The sequence below is a fragment of the Podarcis liolepis genome (assembly GCF_965112155.1).
Source record: "Podarcis liolepis genome assembly, chromosome: 6".
NCBI lineage: Eukaryota > Metazoa > Chordata > Lepidosauria > Squamata > Lacertidae > Podarcis > Podarcis liolepis.
This window is the reverse complement of record NC_139559.1, coordinates 48198913-48219840: the sequence shown is the minus strand read 5'-3', so window position 1 is coordinate 48219840 and position 20928 is coordinate 48198913. Positions and strand designations below refer to the sequence as shown.

Here is a 20928-nt window from a genome sequence, read left to right as displayed (position 1 = left end):
CATCATGCAGAAATGGCAAAACTTACCAGAATAATAAGAAACTAGGATAACAAACTTTTTATAAAGGAATGGAAATATATTGAATATTTACACTCAAATTGCAAACAGATAAAAACACTGGCAGGACCATTGTAATAACCTGCAGTTTTTAAAATATAGATATATGAAAATAGATGAATAAAAGAAGGATTTAATATAACTTTATATATGTAGGGAATTATGATAAAAAAATTAATGAACTGCAGAAAGAGGAGGAAGTCGAGTTTTGAAATGTTTGATTTACTGTTAAACTACTACTGCAATGTATATAAAAATAATAAATATATATATATGAAACAAGCTTGGTAAAATAGTCCTGTTGGGAATCCCAGTTCACCCCCACTAAGTGAGAGGGCAGATAACTCAAGAAAGGAAAGGAATAATTAACAAGCTATTAAACTGGTGCATAATTAAATACCTTATTTTGAGATGAAATTGATGGAATTCCGGCCCATAAAAATGTTATGAGAGGAAACACATTTAATTCCTTGTTTGGGAGAGGTAATAGAGCTCTGGCCTTCAACGGATGGGAATGCCATGCTCTGTAATTCAAGGAACGTGTGTTTGCTTGCTGATGAACAATTCTGACTCTGCTTCGTTACGGAATAAACTGTAGAAATCTCTGTGACCTTTAAGCTTTTTCTTCTTTTTTAATCAAATCTAAATCTTGTTCTTTTAGGAATTCTTCTGACAAGTTAATAAAAGCCTAACAACCTGATTGTTGTTAAGTGCTCTGAATGAACTTGTATTGATTCCGAGAGTCTGTTGCCACTCAAGAGGAGCAAATTGATCTCTGGCAGAATCTTTTGTGACTGGACAGTGTTGCTTTCTCGCACAAGGAGGATGCTGAACTAGTGTAACTCTGGGGTGGCTGGAATAGGCAAAGCCAACACAAATGCCCATATCTGAAGGCGAGCATCACGTCCAGTGCCTCATTTCTAAATAGAAACCAGTGCTTGGCTCTGCCTGGAAACCATAATCCCTAATACTCAAAATATGTGGGAACTTGTCAGGGATGGGCAAACAGAATTGTTGACAGGACAGACGGTCACCGGGAGTCTGACAGTGCTGTAAAATTGGTTCGAGATTTTTCTTTTCTTTTCATTCTGAGAGGCCTACGTCAAGCAGCCGCTTTTGGTGTAAGATAGTAAGTAGTTTGGCTCTATCCTCTAAGATGAAATCAGAAAATAGTAGTGACCCAATCTCTGCTGATCTAATCATCAGCCATGCCTTCTACTCTTTAGTTGCTTGTGTCTTAAAGGTCTTTTCCAGACCAGGATGCCCTTCTTATTTGCAGCAAGTTTCCAGACTACCAACATGTTTGGGTAATGGGTGGCTGACTCTGTTTTTCTTCCTCATGCATCTTCCCAAGTACAGATACCTTCCCTCCCAGCACATTGATATTGTTAACCATCTTTCATTCTTCTCCATTATGGGATTTCGGCAGCAGTTGACTTTATTTTTGATGTGCTTTGGTTTCTCTATTACAGGCCACTCTGTTTCCCCCATAGAAGGTTGTCATCCCAGGAGATTAACATATTTCTTTTGGGAGATCAGTTGAATTTTATCTGTTAGCAAAGACTCCATCAGTGGAACTTTTATATACTTCCTGGCTCTGCAGGCTGTGCACTTTCCTTTAGGTTTTTGGTCAAATCCCTAGAAGTTTCCACCTAATCTCATGAGAATATAAAATGCACCTGCTTGTAGAAGGGTTATTTACCTTTACTGGCATGAGACTAAAAGTTCACACTGCTGTTACAGAAGAAGATGTCACTGTGATGGCTCAGAGAGCCTGCTTTTTGTAGTGCTTAGAGTGTCAGTCTAGAACTGAGGAGAACTGGGTTCAAAACCTCACTGCGGTGAAGCTCGCTTGTGTTAGTTGCAATCTCTCAATTTAATTTATTTTTCATGGGAAGGAGGAGCTATAGTTCTTTATACCACTTCTATTTTGCCTTTCCACCAAGTCACTAAGGGTTGTGTACATTGTTTATCCTCCATTTTGACCTCACTACAGCCCATTGAAACAGGTTACATTGGGAGAAATTTAAACGTGGAAATAAATCAACAGCTAAAAATCTGTTTTCAGTTTGTGTACACTACGTTTGGGTATCAGCAGCAAGACTTGTGTTTTAGTCAAAAAGTGGTTTGGGGAATTCAAATATAATTTCTCTGCTTTTGAGCACCAAATAGTCCAAAGAAGTGTATTTTTTTTAGTACATGAGCTTTTGTTCTTCAGAAAGAACAGACATATATTAAATTTTGTTAGGCTACAATCCTATACATTGTTACTTGGGAGTAAAGGTCCACTGAAGTTGGTAGGACTTGCTTAGTGGTAGACATGCTCAGGATTGCTCTGCTTGTACAATTTGCTGGGTACTCTGATTCTAACGGAAACACTTCTGAGATAGAAATTTGAATTCACTTTAAAAATTCACAGCTCAAAATCGAGAGTCTGTGTTCTGAAAATCTGAAAAATTTATCATGACATTAAAGATCCTGAATAATACATAGTGTTCTGTCTTCGGTAGGAATAGAAGGACCTGTCAATTTCAGTTCTCTAAGCATCTCATTTTTGGTATCTAAAATTTGGTTCTCCGTGTTTCTGCAGCAATTTGTGTTTTTTTCATTAAAAAAACACACTCAAAAATTCATCACTAATTGTTTATGACAATTTCTTGTAATAAACACATTTTATGTGCAGTAATGGCTAACATACACATTTTTGCAAGCAGACCCCCCTAATATAATCCATTTCTGTATGTTATTTTCACTAGCGTATTGCTTTTTATGCACACTAGCTCCAAATATATAGCATTTATTATTATTTTTGTAAATATTGCTTGGCTGGAGAACTGCACCACAGCATTTGGAGAAGTGCAAATTTTAAAAGATAGCTGTGTTTCCCTTTGCCTATGGTTTCAGAAAGTGCAAATTTGATACATTCGCCTTCAAATGCAAACTGAATTGAATCTCTCCCTCATCCCCAGTCTGCTGTGTGCAAATAGTTTTACATCCTGCGGGTACAGAATCTCTGGAGTGAAACAGGACACTCAGACCTGACACTCCTCTTGAAGACACTCGGTTTTGTTCAGCGTGGAAACAGCCAGTGGCCCTCTGCTTGCACGTATCCCCTCCCAAACACCCAATGTGTGCAGAAAGAGAATCTACTCACCCTCCTTTGATATAGTCTAGAAACGTGTGCTCTGATTCTGTAGCAAATGAGAGCAATGTCACCTTGAAAGTAAAAAAATGGGGATGCTGTTATACAGGAAACAACAAAGTAGTTACAGGCAGGAGGGTGGGTGATACTGGTGAGCATGGGGCCACATCGCGAGTGCCTTGATTTTTCCAGCCCCAAACAACTCCCATTTCCAGGAGGATTCTGTAGCCTTATTTTCAAAAGTTTGAAACCAACGTTCACCACCCTTCGCCATGGGAAATCAATTTCTTAAATTCAGGGGGAACAAATCCCATTTTTATAAAGTTGCCAGATCACTTGGAGAATTGTCTCACAGCTTTGAAAGTGTGCTGATGCTGAATTGGGAAACCATAGGCTCTCTCAGCTGCCTATTTCCTGTCCCACAGTTGCAATAGTAAGCTGGGGCGTTACATACAAGCAGTGGCATAGCGTGGGGGGTGCAGGGGGGGCCGGCCGCACCGGGCGCAACATCTGGGGTTAGGGTTAGGGGGCGCAAATTGCTTGCCTTGCCCCGGGTGCTGACAACCCACGCTACGCCACTGCATACAAGGCAGAGGAAGTTGGGTGTAGAAAACTGCCTTGCACAAAGTCAGACTCTTGGTCCATCTTGCTCAGTATTATCTAGGTTGAATTGCAGGGGCTCTCCAGGGTTTTGGACAGGACTCTTTCTCGGTCTAAGCTGGAGATGCCAAAGACTAAACCTGACAGAGTTGGCCTTGGTGTTATGCAGAGTGAGGCAGCTGCCTCAGGCAGCAGATCCCGGTAGGTTGTGAGTGGTAGAAGTGAGGTGTTGGAGGTCAGAGTTGTGTGTGGCTCGTGGTCTGATCTGTGCCCCCTAAGCTAACTTGATGCTCTCAGGTGTGGTGGAGGGTGCTTTCTTATAATCAGTGTTTAAATAAGATTTAACTATCATAGAATCATAGAGCTGGAAGGGACAGCAAGGAACATCAAGCCCAACCCTCTGCAATGCAGGAACCTTTTGCCCAACATGGGACTCGAACCCACAGCCTTGCCATTAGGAGTCTCTTGCTAATCTTGTACACAGTTTCTATACATAGAATGAGAGAGGGAAGTGCCATCTTGCTGCCTCAGGCAGCAATATCTTGGGTCAACCAAGGGCCTTCTATATTTTAAGCATGTGCTCCACAACTGAGCTACAACCCTCAACAATGGGTGGGGCTGGCCCTGCTCTTAGGCAGAGAACTGGTGTGAATAAGGTATTATTCATTACAGTGGTACCTCTGGTTGTGAACAGGATCCGTTCCAGAGGCCCGTTCACAACATGAAAAGAGCGCAACCCGCAGCGGCACATCTGCGCATGTGCGGATTGCGATTTGCCACTTCTGCGCATGCGCGTGACGTCAGTTTGCGCGTCTGCGCATGTGCGAGTGGTGAAACCCGGAAGTAACCCTTTCTGGTACTTCCGGGTCGCCGTGGGATGTAACCTGAAAGAATGTAACATGAAGTGAACGTAACATGAGGTATGAGATTTCTATACCACCCTTCATCCGAGGAGCACAGGGAGGTTTACAATATAAAAACAAAAAACATATGTAACAAGGTGACAAACAAAAGTGATACCCACCACAGTTTAAAAGGCCATAGACTGTTTAATTTGCCAAAGGCCTGGGAGAAGAGACATGTTTTTGCTTGGTGCCTAAAGATATGTGATATGTTCGCAACAAACATAGCCAGGACACAGGAGGCCCCACCCACAATCTATATTTAAAGAGCTATGCTACCACTTTAACAATCATAGCTTTCCCCAAATCATCCTGACAACTGTAGTTTGTTAACAGTCGTGAGGGTTGTTCGGAGGCGCCTATTTCCCACACAAAGCTACAATTCCCAGAGTACTTTAGCAATCAACCCCTCTTCCCAGAGAACTCTGGGAATTGTGGCTCTGTGCGGGAACAGGGGCTTCTAAGCAACTCTCCTTAACAAACAGCATTTCCCAGGTTTCTTCAGGGAAACTGTTCAGCTTTACATTTTTTTAATGACATAAAGCCAAGATTAAAACAATGTTACTCACTGTTCCTGAGTTATTGTATTTCTTTTTCTTCATTTTCTTTTTGGGATTCACTACCTAAGAGAGTAAAAAAGAAAGAAAAAAGACCTGTGAAGGTAAGGTTTGAAAGACAAAGGGCTCCTTCAGATGTTTATTGAGCATTCACCCCTTGATCTCCTTGCACAAAAACCTATATGCAGGTTTGTAGAGATGGGGGGGGGGGAGAGAGAAATTTGATTCTGTTAGCATTTAAAGGCAAACTTACCTAATTTGCAATTTCAGAAAGGAAATGTGAACTTTGAAATTCGCACGTCTCCAAATTTTGCAATGCACTCTCCAGCCAAGTAATGTGTACAAAAATGCACACACTGGTGTAAAATGTGCACATGAATGTATGCGTTAGTGAAAATAACACACAAACATGTTTTGGGAAAATTGTCTTGCTAAAATGTGTATATTAGGCAAAGTCGCATACAAAAAATGTGCATATTAGGAGAAATTCATACTAAAATGCTGATGAATTTTCATGAGGACCTTAAAAAATTCAAAAACAGATGTGGACCTGTGGAGAACTGAGCTTAAGGGTGGAAAAGTGAGAAACAGAGAGGAACAGAAATTGACATTTTCTCCCATACCTAGAAATCAGACAGTGGGCTCTTCCAGATTGCAGCTATTTTCAGGTGGGATTCAATCACACACTAGCAAATCCAGTTTGTGCAATTAAGACTGATTTAGCGCTATTGGGCAGCAACCCCAGTAACTGAATCCAGTAGTAGACCTTGGGGTCTCAAATTTTAGTGGGGCCCTGTGCAACACCAAAATTTGGGGCCTCTGCGCCTCTTGATCTCCATTCTAAATAATAATTGTGCCACCCCTGGCAAGACTCTGCTTCCAGTGTAGCACTCCCCTAAATCTGCCATTGTTGAATCTCCCTGCAAACAAATCAGGATGAATCACCAATAAACAGGTCATCTGGAAATGACTTGCCTCCAGTCTTCACTGGGCATTCATTCTGATTTGTTTGTGAGGTAGTTATATGACACTAAGCATTCATCCTGAGCTGCTTGCTTGCTGTTAACCATTCCTTTGTTCATTCCAAACCATTCAGCACATTTTACTGTCACTTTTCTGACTGCTATGTTGCCTTCTTCTCCTCCTCCTCCTCCTCCTCCTCCTTCCTATTCCTATTTCTTTTCTAAGGGAATTTGTTGCATCAGAGTGACAAATGACTTTAATCTTCTTTAATTATGCAAACCTAAATCCCTATTTGTGTGCCTCCTGGACAATAGTGACAATCTGGAGGCCCCCTCAGACAGATGTTTGCAACCCACTGGACAGTAGTGTGCTGCTGAGTAGAGAGTGGTTTGAGGAAGTAGAAGCATTCATTTATATCAACGCCATCAATGTAGACAGCACTTTGCAGAGGAGGACCTCCTTCAAGGAATGAAGAATTATCCGAGAGGAAGAAGAGGGAAGGAAGAAAAGGTGCACAGATATACGTAACCGAGGGAGATGGGCAAGTGCAGCTGCATGTCCTTTGGCTTTTTGGTTTTGGTTGCACCTCCTTAGGCTTTGTTTCAGTTGGGATAGGGAGCAGGGGGTTAAGTCAAAAGCTTCATTAAAAAAGCAGCTTTGGGGAGGGATTTGCAGGAGGATTTTCTTCATCCTTGCAACAACCATGCGGGAAAGGAAGCCGAGAGAGACATGCTGAGAGTGAGGCCAACCAGTGAGCTAAGATGTGAAACTGGGTCTCTTGGGGTCCAAAATCAGCTCTGTTCCAATGGTTTTTCTAGCAACAGTAACAATCATAGTGCAAATGCTTTCCTTTCTGGTGTTCCAGATGTAAAATATGGGCTGATTCAGCTGCAACGTTGTGAATGCACAACAGCATCTGGATCCACTCAAGTTTTATTTCTCGGGTCTGCTTTCACCCAGTCCTGCACACATCCCACAACTGCTAGGCTCCGCAGGCCTGTTTCTCTGCTATGTGCTGGCTTTACACCATGAGCAGGACCTGATAAAGCCCACCAGGTCAGTACCACCACCACCACCATTTATTATGTGCACCCCACCCATCTGACTGGGTTGCCCTCAGTCACTGCAGCTACTGCTACAGTCTGCTTGCCAGCACAGTAATCTTGACACATGTTGCTATGCTGATGGTTTGCACCTTTGGCTGCTCTACTGATAGGGCTGCATCTATGCTGCAGTACAGAATGTGGTTTCAAGCGCAGAATTCAGTGTCCTGAGCAGCTTGATCTTCATTCTTTTCCCCCCTTTTTTAAAAAGAAGGGTTATATTCCTTATTATGGCATTGACAATATACTTGAAAGCATAGAGGCAATGTCTGTTGAAATCTCAAGAGCCAGCAGTGCTGTTGGATAAAATTGCCAATGCGTAGGGATGGGTATGGCCATGTGCTTGTCTTCATAGAATCATAGAATTGTAGAATGGGGAGGGACCCCAAGGGTCATTTAATCCAACCCCCAGCAATGCAAATTTCGCCCAAATTGAGGCTCAAACCCACAACCCTAAGCTTCACCAGCTCATGACTAAGAGAACCAGAATAATTTCTGCAAAATAGTAAACAAGGCAATTACACGAAATAGGTGAGAGGCAGGTTTATATAGGCTGCAGAATTCAGATTTTCCTGGTAAAGGGTTTAGAATGTCATGGTAGAGAATTTTATTTTATTTTTAGCACAAGGTACACACAGTCCCCGTTTCAGTATTGCACATTGTACAGTGGTACCTCGGGTTAAGTACTTAATTCGTTCTGGAGGTCCGTACTTAACCTGAAACTGTTCTTAACCTGAAGCACCACTTTAGCTAATGGGGCCTCCTGCTGCCACCGTGCCGCCGCAGCCCAATTTCTGTTCTTATCCTGAAGCAAAGTTCTTAACCTGAAGCACTATTTTTGGCTTAGTGGAGTGTGTAACCTGAAGCGTATGTAACCTGAAGCGTATGTAACCCGAGGTACCACTGTACTGCAACGGAGCAGCTGTCCTTATACCCCATTCTATACACCAGTCTGCTGATGCTGTGGATCACTGAGCCCTCAGAATTGTTATAGTGTAGGATGCTTTGAAGAAAGACCAAGAAGCCAAATGATCTAGATGTTTCTTTCTGTACCAGATCTGAGACATCCCCTGAGATATAATTGATGCAAATTCAAACATGAAGCAGGGAGTCGTTTAACTGTAGCGAGAAAGCATTGAAAATGCAAAGCAAACATTCTGTATATAATCATACTGTAAACAACCACAGCATGTGTACAGATTCATCTTCTATAAAAATAGAGCCCTCATGCTTCAACAATCTCATGCCCTGATGTTTCATAGGCAAAATAAAGCACTATTTCTGCATTGAGCTCAGATCCCAATGGCCAAGTTCTAAACAAGCCATTCTGCGTTATCAGAATTGGGAAGGGCCACAGTGCAATGCCCGAGCGCATGCTTTGAATGCCAAAGGTTCAGTTCCCAGAATCTCTAGGTAAGGCTGAAGGAATGGGTTTCTGTGCAGTCAGTCTGAAATCCCCATTTTTCCTTCTCCAAGGGAGCATTTCTAAAATGCATTAACTTGAGCTCTTGAGCCAATGTATAAACAGAAACCCAGCTGTATAAACAAGTGCTCAAAGCCCTCTCCTTTATCAGTCCGTGATGGCAATGGATGGCCTTGCCAGTTCCGAGTGGACCAGGGATGGCACATCTGGGTCTTATCTTACGTCCTGACCACACTGACGCACAGACCTTGTCAGGTCTGACAAGAGACCTGGGAACGGCGCCAGGAGTGCTCTTAGAGTTGGTGACCTTCTTGGTCCAAGATAAGAGTATAGGAACAGGAACAACCTTTTATGGTCAAGAGTACCAGAACAGGAACATCTGTTTATGGTCATGGATGTCAACTTACGTGTATAAGCTGATGTGGTGGATTCCTGGGGAAGGGGGGAGAGGGTGCCTGGAGGATATATATACTGTATGCAATTTCTCTTGCTTTTGTGTTTGTGGTGAACCGATTCACGCAGTGCCTTCTGCTATCCGGAGAGCAGAATAAACTCTTTCTCTGAACCAAACCTCGGTGTCATTTGACTTCCTTCCTCCCGTCTGGGAGCAACGCAGACCCCACCAATCGGTAAAGTTTAATAAGGCTACAAGGCCACAGGGCTGTCCTTTGTCTGACACCCTGGAGAGTTGCATTGTCCATTGTGTAGACAATGGGTCTGACTCAGACAGTTTCCTCTCTTCCTAAATTCAAAGGTCTTGCTTTCCATCTAGGCTTGGTTCCCACAGGACCGTAGACAATAAACCATCATTGTCTCCCAACCCTATCTGCATCTCCAATAAACAGCAGCAGCATCCCTCCTTTCCATAACTTCTCTGAACTGCATATATATATATATATATGCTGTATAAACATATGTATGTGAAAATCTACGAAAGCAAATATATATATATATATATATATATATATATATATATATATGCAGGTTTTGGTGTCTTCGGGTGTCTTCCCGTGTAAGAGTTGGGGTGTCTAGGCGACGTTTCGACGAGGTCTCACTCGTCATCTTCAGGCTGGTGCTTTCGGCTTCTTGTTACTGGAACAGAGCAGGATCTCAGTGTTTGAGTTCCTATAAATACTGTTGAGGGGGTGTGGTGTATAGCCTCCAACGTTCTGGGCAGAGAGGAAGTTCCCAGGTTAGTGTGCCTTTTCTTCTTTTGTTCCTTAATTACTTGAGGGATATCTTGAGTGATTTCTTGAGTGATATTCTGAGTACCACTTAGGTGGGTCATTAAGTGTGGATTAGTTGCTAAAGCTTTCGTGTCTTGACCTCTTGAGCTTGTGAAGAGTTTTTCTGAGAAGATGGCTGTACTGCACTTAGTTGTGCTCTGGCTTGGCTTCGTGTATAGGGGCGAGCTGTGGTTTTGTGCCCTGTGCCAGCCAGATCTATGTAGGGATTGCAGGGGGGTGCAGCATCCGGAGGTGCCACTATGGTTTGGCTACTGGATGGTGTCTGTAATTTATCTGTGGAGAGGGTCTGGGTTTGGGTCTGGTGTGGTTGATTGGTGATGGCGTTCTGTGTGCCTCTGGTTCTGGTGTCGGTTTTTGTGGGGAGGGCTAATTTCCAGATGTCTGGCAGGCGGGACGTGTCGTCACGCTTGTTCATGTTGTGAGGGTGTTTCTCTATCTCGATGGCTTCCATGATTATTCTCTTGTGGTGATGTTCCATGTTAAAGAGCAATTTGGAATCTGCAAAATTAATTTCGTGTCCTGTTTCTTTCATGTGTTGGAAAAGAGAGGAAGTTTTTTCTTCTTTTTTGACGGCATTCTTGTGTTCTGCGATACGTGCATTTATTCGTCTGTTTGTTTGTCCAATGTACGTGGCTGGGCAGACTTTGCAGGGTATTTCATAGACCCCTTGGTTTTCCAACTGGATTTTATCTTTGGGGTTTCTGAGGATATTGGCTATTTTTTGGTTGGTGCAAAAGGCTGTTTTGATATTGTGTTTATGGAGGATTTTGCTAATTTTATCTGTATTTTGCACCAACCAAAAAATAGCCAATATCCTCAGAAACTCCAAAGATAAAATCCAGTTGGAAAACCAAGGGGTCTATGAAATACCCTGCAAAGTCTGCCCAGCCACGTACATTGGACAAACAAACAGACGAATAAATGCACGTATCGCAGAACACAAGAATGCCGTCAAAAAAGAAGAAAAAACTTCCTCTCTTTTCCAACACATGAAAGAAACAGGACACGAAATTAATTTTGCAGATTCCAAATTGCTCTTTAACATGGAACATCACCACAAGAGAATAATCATGGAAGCCATCGAGATAGAGAAACACCCTCACAACATGAACAAGCGTGACGACACGTCCCGCCTGCCAGACATCTGGAAATTAGCCCTCCCCACAAAAACCGACACCAGAACCAGAGGCACACAGAACGCCATCACCAATCAACCACACCAGACCCAAACCCAGACCCTCTCCACAGATAAATTACAGACACCATCCAGTAGCCAAACCATAGTGGCACCTCCGGATGCTGCACCCCCCTGCAATCCCTACATAGATCTGGCTGGCACAGGGCACAAAACCACAGCTCGCCCCTATACACGAAGCCAAGCCAGAGCACAACTAAGTGCAGTACAGCCATCTTCTCAGAAAAACTCTTCACAAGCTCAAGAGGTCAAGACACGAAAGCTTTAGCAACTAATCCACACTTAATGACCCACCTAAGTGGTACTCAGAATATCACTCAAGAAATCACTCAAGATATCCCTCAAGTAATTAAGGAACAAAAGAAGAAAAGGCACACTAACCTGGGAACTTCCTCTCTGCCCAGAACGTTGGAGGCTATACACCACACCCCCTCAACAGTATTTATAGGAACTCAAACACTGAGATCCTGCTCTGTTCCAGTAACAAGAAGCCGAAAGCACCAGCCTGAAGATGACGAGTGAGACCTCGTCGAAACGTCGCCTAGACACCCCAACTCTTACACGGGAAGACACCCGAAGACACCAAAACCTGCATTCCTGTACCCGTGAAAATCTACGAAAGCATATATATATATATATATATATATATATATATATATATATATATGCAGGTTTTGGTGTCTTCGGGTGTCTTCCCGTGTAAGAGTTGGGGTGTCTAGGCGACGTTTCGACGAGGTCTCACTCGTCATCTTCAGGCTGGTGCTTACGGCTTCTTGTTACTGGAACAGAGCAGGATCTCAGTGTTTGAGTTCCTATAAATACTGTTGAGGGGGTGTGGTGTGTTCTGGGCAGAGAGGAAGTTCCCAGGATAGTGTGACTTTTCTTCTTTTGTTCCTTAATTACTTGAGGGATATCTTGAGTGATTTCTTGAGTGATATTCTGAGTACCACTTAGGCGGGTCATTAAGAGTGGATTAGATGCTAAAGCTTTCGTGTCTTGACCTCTTGAGCTTGTGAAGAGTTTTTCTGAGAAGATGGCTGTACTGCACTTAGTTGTGCTCTGGCTTGGCTTCGTGAGCACAACTAAGTGCAGTACAGCCATCTTCTCAGAAAAACTCTTCACAAGCTCAAGAGGTCAAGACACGAAAGCTTTAGCATCTAATCCACTCTTAATGACCCTCCTAAGTGGTACTCAGAATATCACTCAAGAAATCACTCAAGATATCCCTCAAGTAATTAAGGAACAAAAGAAGAAAAGTCACACTATCCTGGGAACTTCCTCTCTGCCCAGAACACACCACACCCCCTCAACAGTATTTATAGGAACTCAAACACTGAGATCCTGCTCTGTTCCAGTAACAAGAAGCCGTAAGCACCAGCCTGAAGATGACGAGTGAGACCTCGTCGAAACGTCGCCTAGACACCCCAACTCTTACACGGGAAGACACCCGAAGACACCAAAACCTGCATTCCTGTACCCGTGAAAATCTACGAAAGCAAATATATATATATATGTATATATATATGTCTCCACTTCATAATTAGGCCCTGAAGCCTTCATCACACAGCACCAGCCACCTCTTGGCAGTGATGAAAGTGGGACAAACGTCTGGCAGGAGCTGCTGTGCTCAGAATTTGCTTCTGTTACTTTATTTTTTAAAGAAGTGATGTACATGATAATCACAACTTAAAATTAATGTGAAAAAAGTGGAGGGGCTGGTTCTGTATCAAGCTTTTAAATTGCCATGCCTTATGTCAGTGGGAAGGGTTATAGCTCAGTGGCAGAGAATCTGTTTTGCACGTAGACAATCCTAGGCATCTCCAGAGATGGTTTATGACTGATGCCTGAGCAATACCAACGTCAAAGGTGGCTCCTCTGAGGTGCGGCTGGCCGGAACGAGGCTGATTCCTTTTCTTTTTTATTGGTGAATGGGTCAAGTATTAGAATGAGTCTGTTATATATATCAACTTGTCCTTTCATTGTTGGCATACCCTCCAGCATTTCTCCGGTAGAAATAAAGACATCCTAAGGAAAAGCAGTACATTCCGGGGTCAAATCAGAAACCAGGATGGCTTCTCTAAGTCAAGGACGTCCCTGGAAAACAGGGACACTTGGAGGGCCTGTGTTGGTGAAAGGTGCGGGGGGAGAGAAGGAACACTCCCTGCATTTTGTGCTGGCTCTGCCCATTGGAACTGGTAAGGCAGAAGGCAGGGAGACAAACAGTAGGCACATAACCACAGACAGTGATACAGCCATCTAATTTTATCTCCATCCTCTCTACTGATTTCTGCAAGGGTGGCAATGAAGTTATGTAAATACTAGACCTCTAAAGCAGATTCAAAGTACATTTCCCAATAATAATAATAATAATAATAATAATAATAATAATAATAATAATAATAAATTATTATTTCTACCCTGTCCATCTGGCTGGGTTTCCCCAGCCACTCTGGGCAGCTTTCAACAGAACCTTAAAAACAGAATAAAACTTCAAACATTAAAAACTTCCCTAAACAGGGCTACCTTCAGATGTCTTCTAAAAATAGGATAATTGTTTATTTGCTTGACGTCTGGTGGGAGGGCGTTCCACAGGGCAGGCGCCACTACCGAGAAGGCCCTCTGCCTGGTTCCTTGTAACCTCACTTCTCACAATGAGGGAACTGCCAGAAGGCGCTAGGAGCTGGACCTCAAAGAATTCTGGGGACTGTAGTTTGCCCCTCACAGAGTTATAATTCCCAGCAACCCTTAACAAACTACAGCATGTTTTGAGGGAAAGAACGTGCTTTGAATGTGCATTAAAGGTACAGCATGTGCACAGCCTGAAACAAAGGAGGAATCTGACAGGCAGCGTAACCCCTTGGATTGATTGAAAGTAAGAAGACAGACCTGTGGGGGAGAGATGAGAGCAGACTGAGTTTGGTGGGGCAGCACCCCATTTGCCCTCAGGAAAGAGCTGTCACTGGTCCTTCCAATGCTTTGACAGAAGCCTTACTCTCGCTTTGCTTTGTTCCCAATGCAGCACTTCAAATTGTGCTATTTCAGTTCCCTTTTGCCAGCATCTCAAAAGGCTCTTCTTTTCCGATCCTCATTATGATAAACGGATAGGTTCCCTTTCCCAGGCAGTAAAATGATTTTTACCTCAGTCATTGGAAAACTCTCATTTTGAAATGCAGCTCTCTCCCTTCTTATTCCCTCCACCCTGACTGTATGTGTGACTGTATTCTTATAAGATCTCAAGAATCCATCCAGAACAAAAGGCATTAATGATTTACACAGATTCTGCCTGAGCTTCTCTCCCTCCTCATGTTCCCCCATCTTTTCCTGCTGAGGGGAAAAGAAAAGCTCTGTGAGGGGATCCAGTTGTGTCTCAGTCAGGTCAATCATTTTAGAAAACCGGCCTAGAACTGTCACAATGGATAATATTAAAGTGGAGCCGCTGAACACTTAACACATGCGGAGTGCAAAAAATGTTAGATAACGGGAGGGAGGAAACCCAGACATCGAAGCTAAGGGATGAGTGTGTGAGTGTGTCACTGGAGTGGCTTGTTTTCAGTTCCACATGGACTCTGCCATCTGCTGATGGGGCCAAATTCTCCATTTGAAGAGAGAGGTTCAGATCATCACTCACTGATGCCAAGTGCAACTCAGAAACAAAAAGGCTCCAAAGTAAAATAAAATAAAGGACTTATTCCAAAGGTGGCACACATCAGAATTCTCTCCTTCCCCACTGGAATCGTGCTCATCTGACTGGCAAAACTCATAGGCACTGTCACCCATCACAGAAACCAGCCCAGCATTAGAGACACACTCAGGGTAACTAGAAGGGAAGTGGAAGAGCTCTCTTCACAGATGTGTCAGAACATAGCAAGGGGGCGCGATGTGGAGAACCGAGCTCCTTTTGCTGAACGAGTGACAGGAACATGAGCTATGAAAACACAAACCATCTAGGAGAGAAAGACCATGTCTATCTAATTTATTTGCTTATTGTTATTTATAACATCCTCTCAGCTATCCTTCCTCAATTAGTTCCCAAGCTGTTGCACAATTCAGTCACAACTTTTAAACAATTGCCGAAACAAACCAGATCTTTATTTAGATTTGGCCTGTTGCATTGGCCTTCAGCTTATGAGCATCAATCAGCCACCCCCAACCCAATTCCCTCCTGATGTTGCTGGACTACAGTTCCCATTATCCATGACCACTGGCCATGTTAGCTGGGGCTGATGGGATTTGGAGTCCAAAACATATGGGGTTGGGAGAAGCCTGGTTTAACTATTATCTTGGTGGATGAAATCAAGGTCTATCTAGTCCACCATATTATTTCCATTAGTGGCTGGCAAGACGCCCCATTGAAGCTCACAAGCAGAATGTGAGGCTTGATTTAACTGCTATGGCGATAGCTACTGATACTAGACCTATTCTCTTCAAATTTACCTGATTTTTTTTAAAAGCTGCTTTTTTGATAAAGAATTTCGTAAGTTAGAATCATAGAGTTGGAAGGGACCCTGATGGTCATTAAGTCCAGCCCCCTGCAATGCAGCTTAGGATTCACAACAGAAGCGTGTATTACAAGCTTTGCAAATAAATCTACATGACCCAGATAAGCTTTCTCGGTGCCAAGTGTGAGTGCCTCTGATGATACAAGGGGATATCATATCATGATTATATTGCAACCATGATATAAGTCGTTTGTATGTCTTTTTAAAATTACAATTATTTATACCCCACTTTTCAGGATATAATCCTTTCAATTCAATTTTCTATTTTGCATAGCTGCTTTAACATACAGGTGTGTCCCAGATTTAGGACAGAAAAAGTTGGAGCATATGTCACTGCAGTGTCCCACAACATTTGCTTTGGGGGTGAGAGGAGAAACAACACAGGGGGACTTGCCTCTTGAAAATAAACATGAAATGTGTGTTGGAGAGGTGGAATGTACACGCTTTAACAGAAAAAGTAAAAAGAGTCCTTGGAGACGGGAAGGAAGGGGAGCATTTCTAAAGAACTAAAATGTTCTAATCCCCCAAAACTGCATGAACAGTTTGCATGCCATTGTTGTGTCTCTTCTTGTAACTATATCATACACACAGTAAACAGTATTTCTGGTTATGCTTGCCAGGGCAATTTTTAAAATTTTTATTTGGCAGTCAACCACAATAAATTTCTCCTGTAATGGGAGTGAAGGGGAAAGCAGACTTGGGGCAGCCTGTTGTTCATATAAGCCCCTTATATGCCATCATCACTGTAAGTTCCACTTCAATTAAAGTGAAAACATTCCTCCAAATTTGTTTGTGTTTTCTTTTTGTTTAAACTAATAACTGTAACTCTCTCTAATCACTGTAACTCTCTTTAATCACAGTCACTTGTTTATTCTGCCAGCTACACAAGGCAAATTGTATATACTGCAAGTGACAGGAATAACAGAAGGCACTACATAGTTTCTTAAAAAATAATAATACAGTTGGGATATTGAGTGGTATCACCTGAATGACATTGATGTAGTATTTGAACTCCAAAACCCCTTACTTGCAGATTTGCAGCTCCAGAACAAACAGAAAATAGTAAAACTCTGATTTGGAAAGATGGGGACATTTGGAAGATAAATGTTATTAGAGAGTAGGAAAATTAGTATTTAATATGCCAGGCAGAAATACAAGAATAAACTAATAAGCTGGAGACGTTATTTATACCAGTGCAGGACCCAAGGTGGCTCACAACACAAATTAAAAACAGATACAGCTAAAAAACAACAACCTCACACCAATCGTTTATATACTTTTTAAAAAAAATTACAATTAAATAAGTTACTGTATTAAAAACAGCACTGAATTAAAAAACAACTTAAAACGATTTTAAAAGCACAAAGAGAGGAGAAGAAAAAATACAATGCCCACCAGCTAATCAACCCTACCTATAGAACAGGGGACACTTGACACTGAATACAAAGGGGCTACCTTTGAAGGTGACTCGGAAACTACAACTAATCCAGAATGCGGCAGCTAGACTGGTGACTGGGAGCGGCCGCCGAGACCATATAACACCGGTCTTGAAAGACCTGCATTGGCTCCCAGTACGTTTCCGAGCACAATTCAAAGTGTTGGTGCTGACCTTTAAAGCCCTAAACGGCCTCGGTCCAGTATACCTGAAGGAGCGTCTCCACCCCCATCGTTCTGCCCGGACGCTGAGGTCCAGCGCCGAGGGCCTTCTGGCGGTTCCCTCATTGCGAGAAGCAAAGCTACAGGGAACCAGGCAGAGGGCCTTCTCGGTAGTGGCGCCCGCCCTGTGGAACACCCTTCCAGCAGATGTCAAAGCGATAAACAACTACCTGACATTCAGGAGACATCTTAAGGCAGCCCTGTTCAGGGAAGTTTTTAACGTGTGATATTTTATTGTATTTTTGGTTTTTATGGAAGCTGCCCAGAGTGGCTGGGGAGGCCCAGCCAGATGGGCGGGGTATAAATAATAAATTATTATTATTATTATTATTATTATTATTATTATTATTATTATTATTATTATTATACAGGAGCATAGCTTTGGTCCATCCAGCTCACAATCTGTCTACACTGAGTGTCAGATGCTCTCCAGGATTCAGGCAGGGAGTCTCTCCCACCAGGGACTGATCCTGGGACTTTCTGCATGCAAAGCAGATGTTCTAGCACTGAGCTATAAGACATCCACACCACATATAAGAATTGCTTTGAGCCAGAATGAGAGAATCTATCAAGCTGATCCACGCTTTTGCTTCCTAACACAAATGATAAAAGAGGGGCTCCCACTCCTGCTCCTCGCTATCTGGAGACAGAGGCAATAGGAACAGATACGGTTACCTCATGTACTTTAGATGTCAGCTGACAAAAGCGCTTAAATTATCTAGTAAATCAAAGCTAAAAGGAAAAGCCATAGTGGATTCACAAGAGTTATTGCCAAGTGCCTCCAGCTGAATTGGCACTACAGATATCCAAGGGATTCTTGCAGTTGCCTTTCCCTAATAGAGATATTTGGCATGAAGATAGAGCTTGACGGAAGTGAGTTTCTTTGAGGCCGAAGCTGCAATTCTATGTCCACGTACCTGGAAATCAGCCCAGTTGAACTAAAAGAAACATACTTCCAAGTATACATGCACAGATTGCACAGTCAGTTGTCCACATGACCAAGCAGCGCGATTCACTTAAAATTGTGATAGTGCACACAGCTTCATTTGCTGGTGAAGTGCAGTCCTATGCCTGACAAACGGGGCACAGCCATTGGGGCTCAGTCCATTCCGCCCCACCCTCAGCCCTGTTCTTATTAACTGGTACAGGGTTGCCAAGATACTGCAGACATTGCTACCTTCCTACGCCACCGGAGTGATACCTCTGCACTATAGCAGGGGAACCAAGATTTTGTGACACAGCAGCATTAATATCTACTGCTCTTGGCACTTGAGCAGAGTCAGGTTTAGCCCCATTCCTCAGTTGCAGAGGTCCCATGATGGGGTACTTTAAATGCTCCCACATGCCCCTGAGCTTCGGCTGGGTTTTACCAGGGGTCAACTTTTTTGTGTGGCAGAACTTCTTGCCAATAGAGGTTCAGCACAAATCATCTCTGCTCGTTTTTAGATGACTATAACAACTCAGACGGAAGGAAGATAAAGTCCCTACCAGAGAGGAATGACAAGCTAAGCTGAAGGACTATGCTGAAATGGAAAAGCTGACTGGAAAACTCAGGAACCAAGAGGACAAAAACTTTAAAAAAGAATGGGGAAAATTTATAATGTATCTAGGGGACCATTGCAAGCAGATGGAAACATCAGCAGGGTTTTAATCTCACTTGTAATGTAACAGATACCATAGATAATTTGGATTGACATAAAATATAGAGTATGGAATAATAGGCAATTGTAAATGTTGATAAGGGACACGGGTGGTGCTGTGGTCTAAACCCCAGAGCCTAGGGCTTCCCGATCGGAAGGTTGGCGGTTCGAATCCCCGCGACGGGGTGAGCTCCTGTTGCTCGGTATGGCAACGCAGAGGCCTAAGTTGCCTTGAGTGCCAGAAAAACAAACATGAAGTCCAGCACGCTTCCCTTTGCGCAGCTCTGCTGCCTGTCCGTGCTGATCCAAAAATCCTTCCTGCCTCTGCCTCTTGCCGGTAGCAGAGTAAACACAGCGGTGAAGCAATTGCAGCAGTGTGGGTAATAAATTCAGACACACAGGCGTTTCTTCTCTTCTCTTGCCTTTAATCATGAAGGTTAACAGCATAACTTCAAACCTGGTGAAAGCTCACCCATCTTGCGTCCTCTCTCCATAAAAGCGAAACCAGACAGAAACTCTCAGAGTCAAACCACTCCCATAAGAGTTTCTAACCACGCCTCAGGTAAGAGACGTCACACAGAACTCCTTAACCCTGTGAGTTCTGAAACCAATAACACCCCCTCTCGTCTCGAACCCTGAGGGAAACTGTGAACCTCTATTTACAGACCTCTTTGAGTTCAACTCACCTCCCATTGCCTTTTGCCTCCCACTGGCATCTATCCCAGGCAATTGTTGAATCCCTTCCACACTCCCAGAATCACACTGTGCGAAACCAACCCACGCACTGGTGACCTGAAACCTCTCTGGTGGAAGCCCCTTTGTGGTCCGAGTTGACCGCCGAAGCACAACCTCGGGCGCTCCTCCTGACCCACTGGGGTCAGCAAATGTGTCTCCCAGCACAGAGGACTCCCCCTCTGACTTGCTGCGTCTTCGGGCCTCCTGCACTTGGCTAACAGGAGATGAAGGCTCGCTTTTGGGTTCCCTCTTAACCTGTGGAGAAACCCACCCCTGTGCTTGACCATCATCAGCAACCTGGTCTTCAGCAACAGGCTCCGCCTCTGACTCTCCTTCCTCCCTGTCTTCCCCCTCAGAATCAGACAAGCATTCTGAGAGAAAATCAGAACCATACCTAGGCTGTGACCAACCACCCTGCTCAAAGAACCCAGCATGCTTGCTGACCAGCAGCTTGGTCTGATCACCCTCTGGGTATGCAAACTTCCACCCATTTGTTGCAGGATCATACCCACAGAAGATCATGTCCTGGTACCTAGGACCACCCTCCTTCCGTTGTGCTGTTGGTATCGGCACTGAAGCCCTGGAACCGAACGAACGGAAGAAATGCACCTGTGGCTTTTGCTTGTGCAACAGAAAATACGGTGTGTCACCTACATCGTGATTGTAGGACCTGTTAAAAACAAAGCTGGCAAACTTCCAAGCCTCACTCCAAAAGCTCTGAGGCAGCCCAGAGTCACACAGCAAAACCCTGACAGCTTCAGACAGTGCTTCACTCCTGTGCTCTGCCACGCCTCTCTCTTGAGGAGACTTTGCACCCGTCACCTGGTGATGAATTCCCTTTTCCTTGAAAAACTCCTTCAGAGCAGACCCAGTGAACTGTGACCCACGGTCGCTCCTGAACTCTTGCACCTTGGTGGAGAACCTTAGTTCCACCTCCGCAACCCAATCCTGGATCAGTTGCGCCGCCTCTCTCTGCGACCTGAGAGAGAAACACCATAAATTTTGAGAAAAATCATCTGCCATCGTTAGCAGAAACCTGGCCCCACCCAGACTCTCACACTTCATGGGTCCTGTAAGGTCTGTGTGAACCAACTCAAAAGGTTTTGTGGCTACCCTCTTTACCCCGGGAAACCTGCACCTTTGAACCTTGCTGCATGAATCATGGCTGGGAACACTAGCACACTGCGCCTTTGCTTTTCCTGCATTCCC

The 20928-nt window shown here is 43.7% G+C and overlaps 1 protein-coding gene across 2 annotated transcripts in view; it reads right to left on the bottom strand.

Annotated features, from left to right (window-relative positions):
- CPNE5 (copine 5) overlaps positions 1-20928 on the bottom strand; it is a 131301-nt gene that overhangs the window by 14057 nt on the left and 96316 nt on the right. For both annotated transcript variants that reach the window (XM_083509438.1, XM_083509437.1), the window contains exons 13-14: positions 5271-5324; positions 3212-3273 (exon numbers count right to left, since the gene is read on the bottom strand). In XM_083509438.1, the coding sequence (XP_083365564.1) occupies positions 3212-3273; positions 5271-5324 (116 nt within the window). The remainder of the gene's footprint in view (positions 1-3211; positions 3274-5270; positions 5325-20928) is intronic.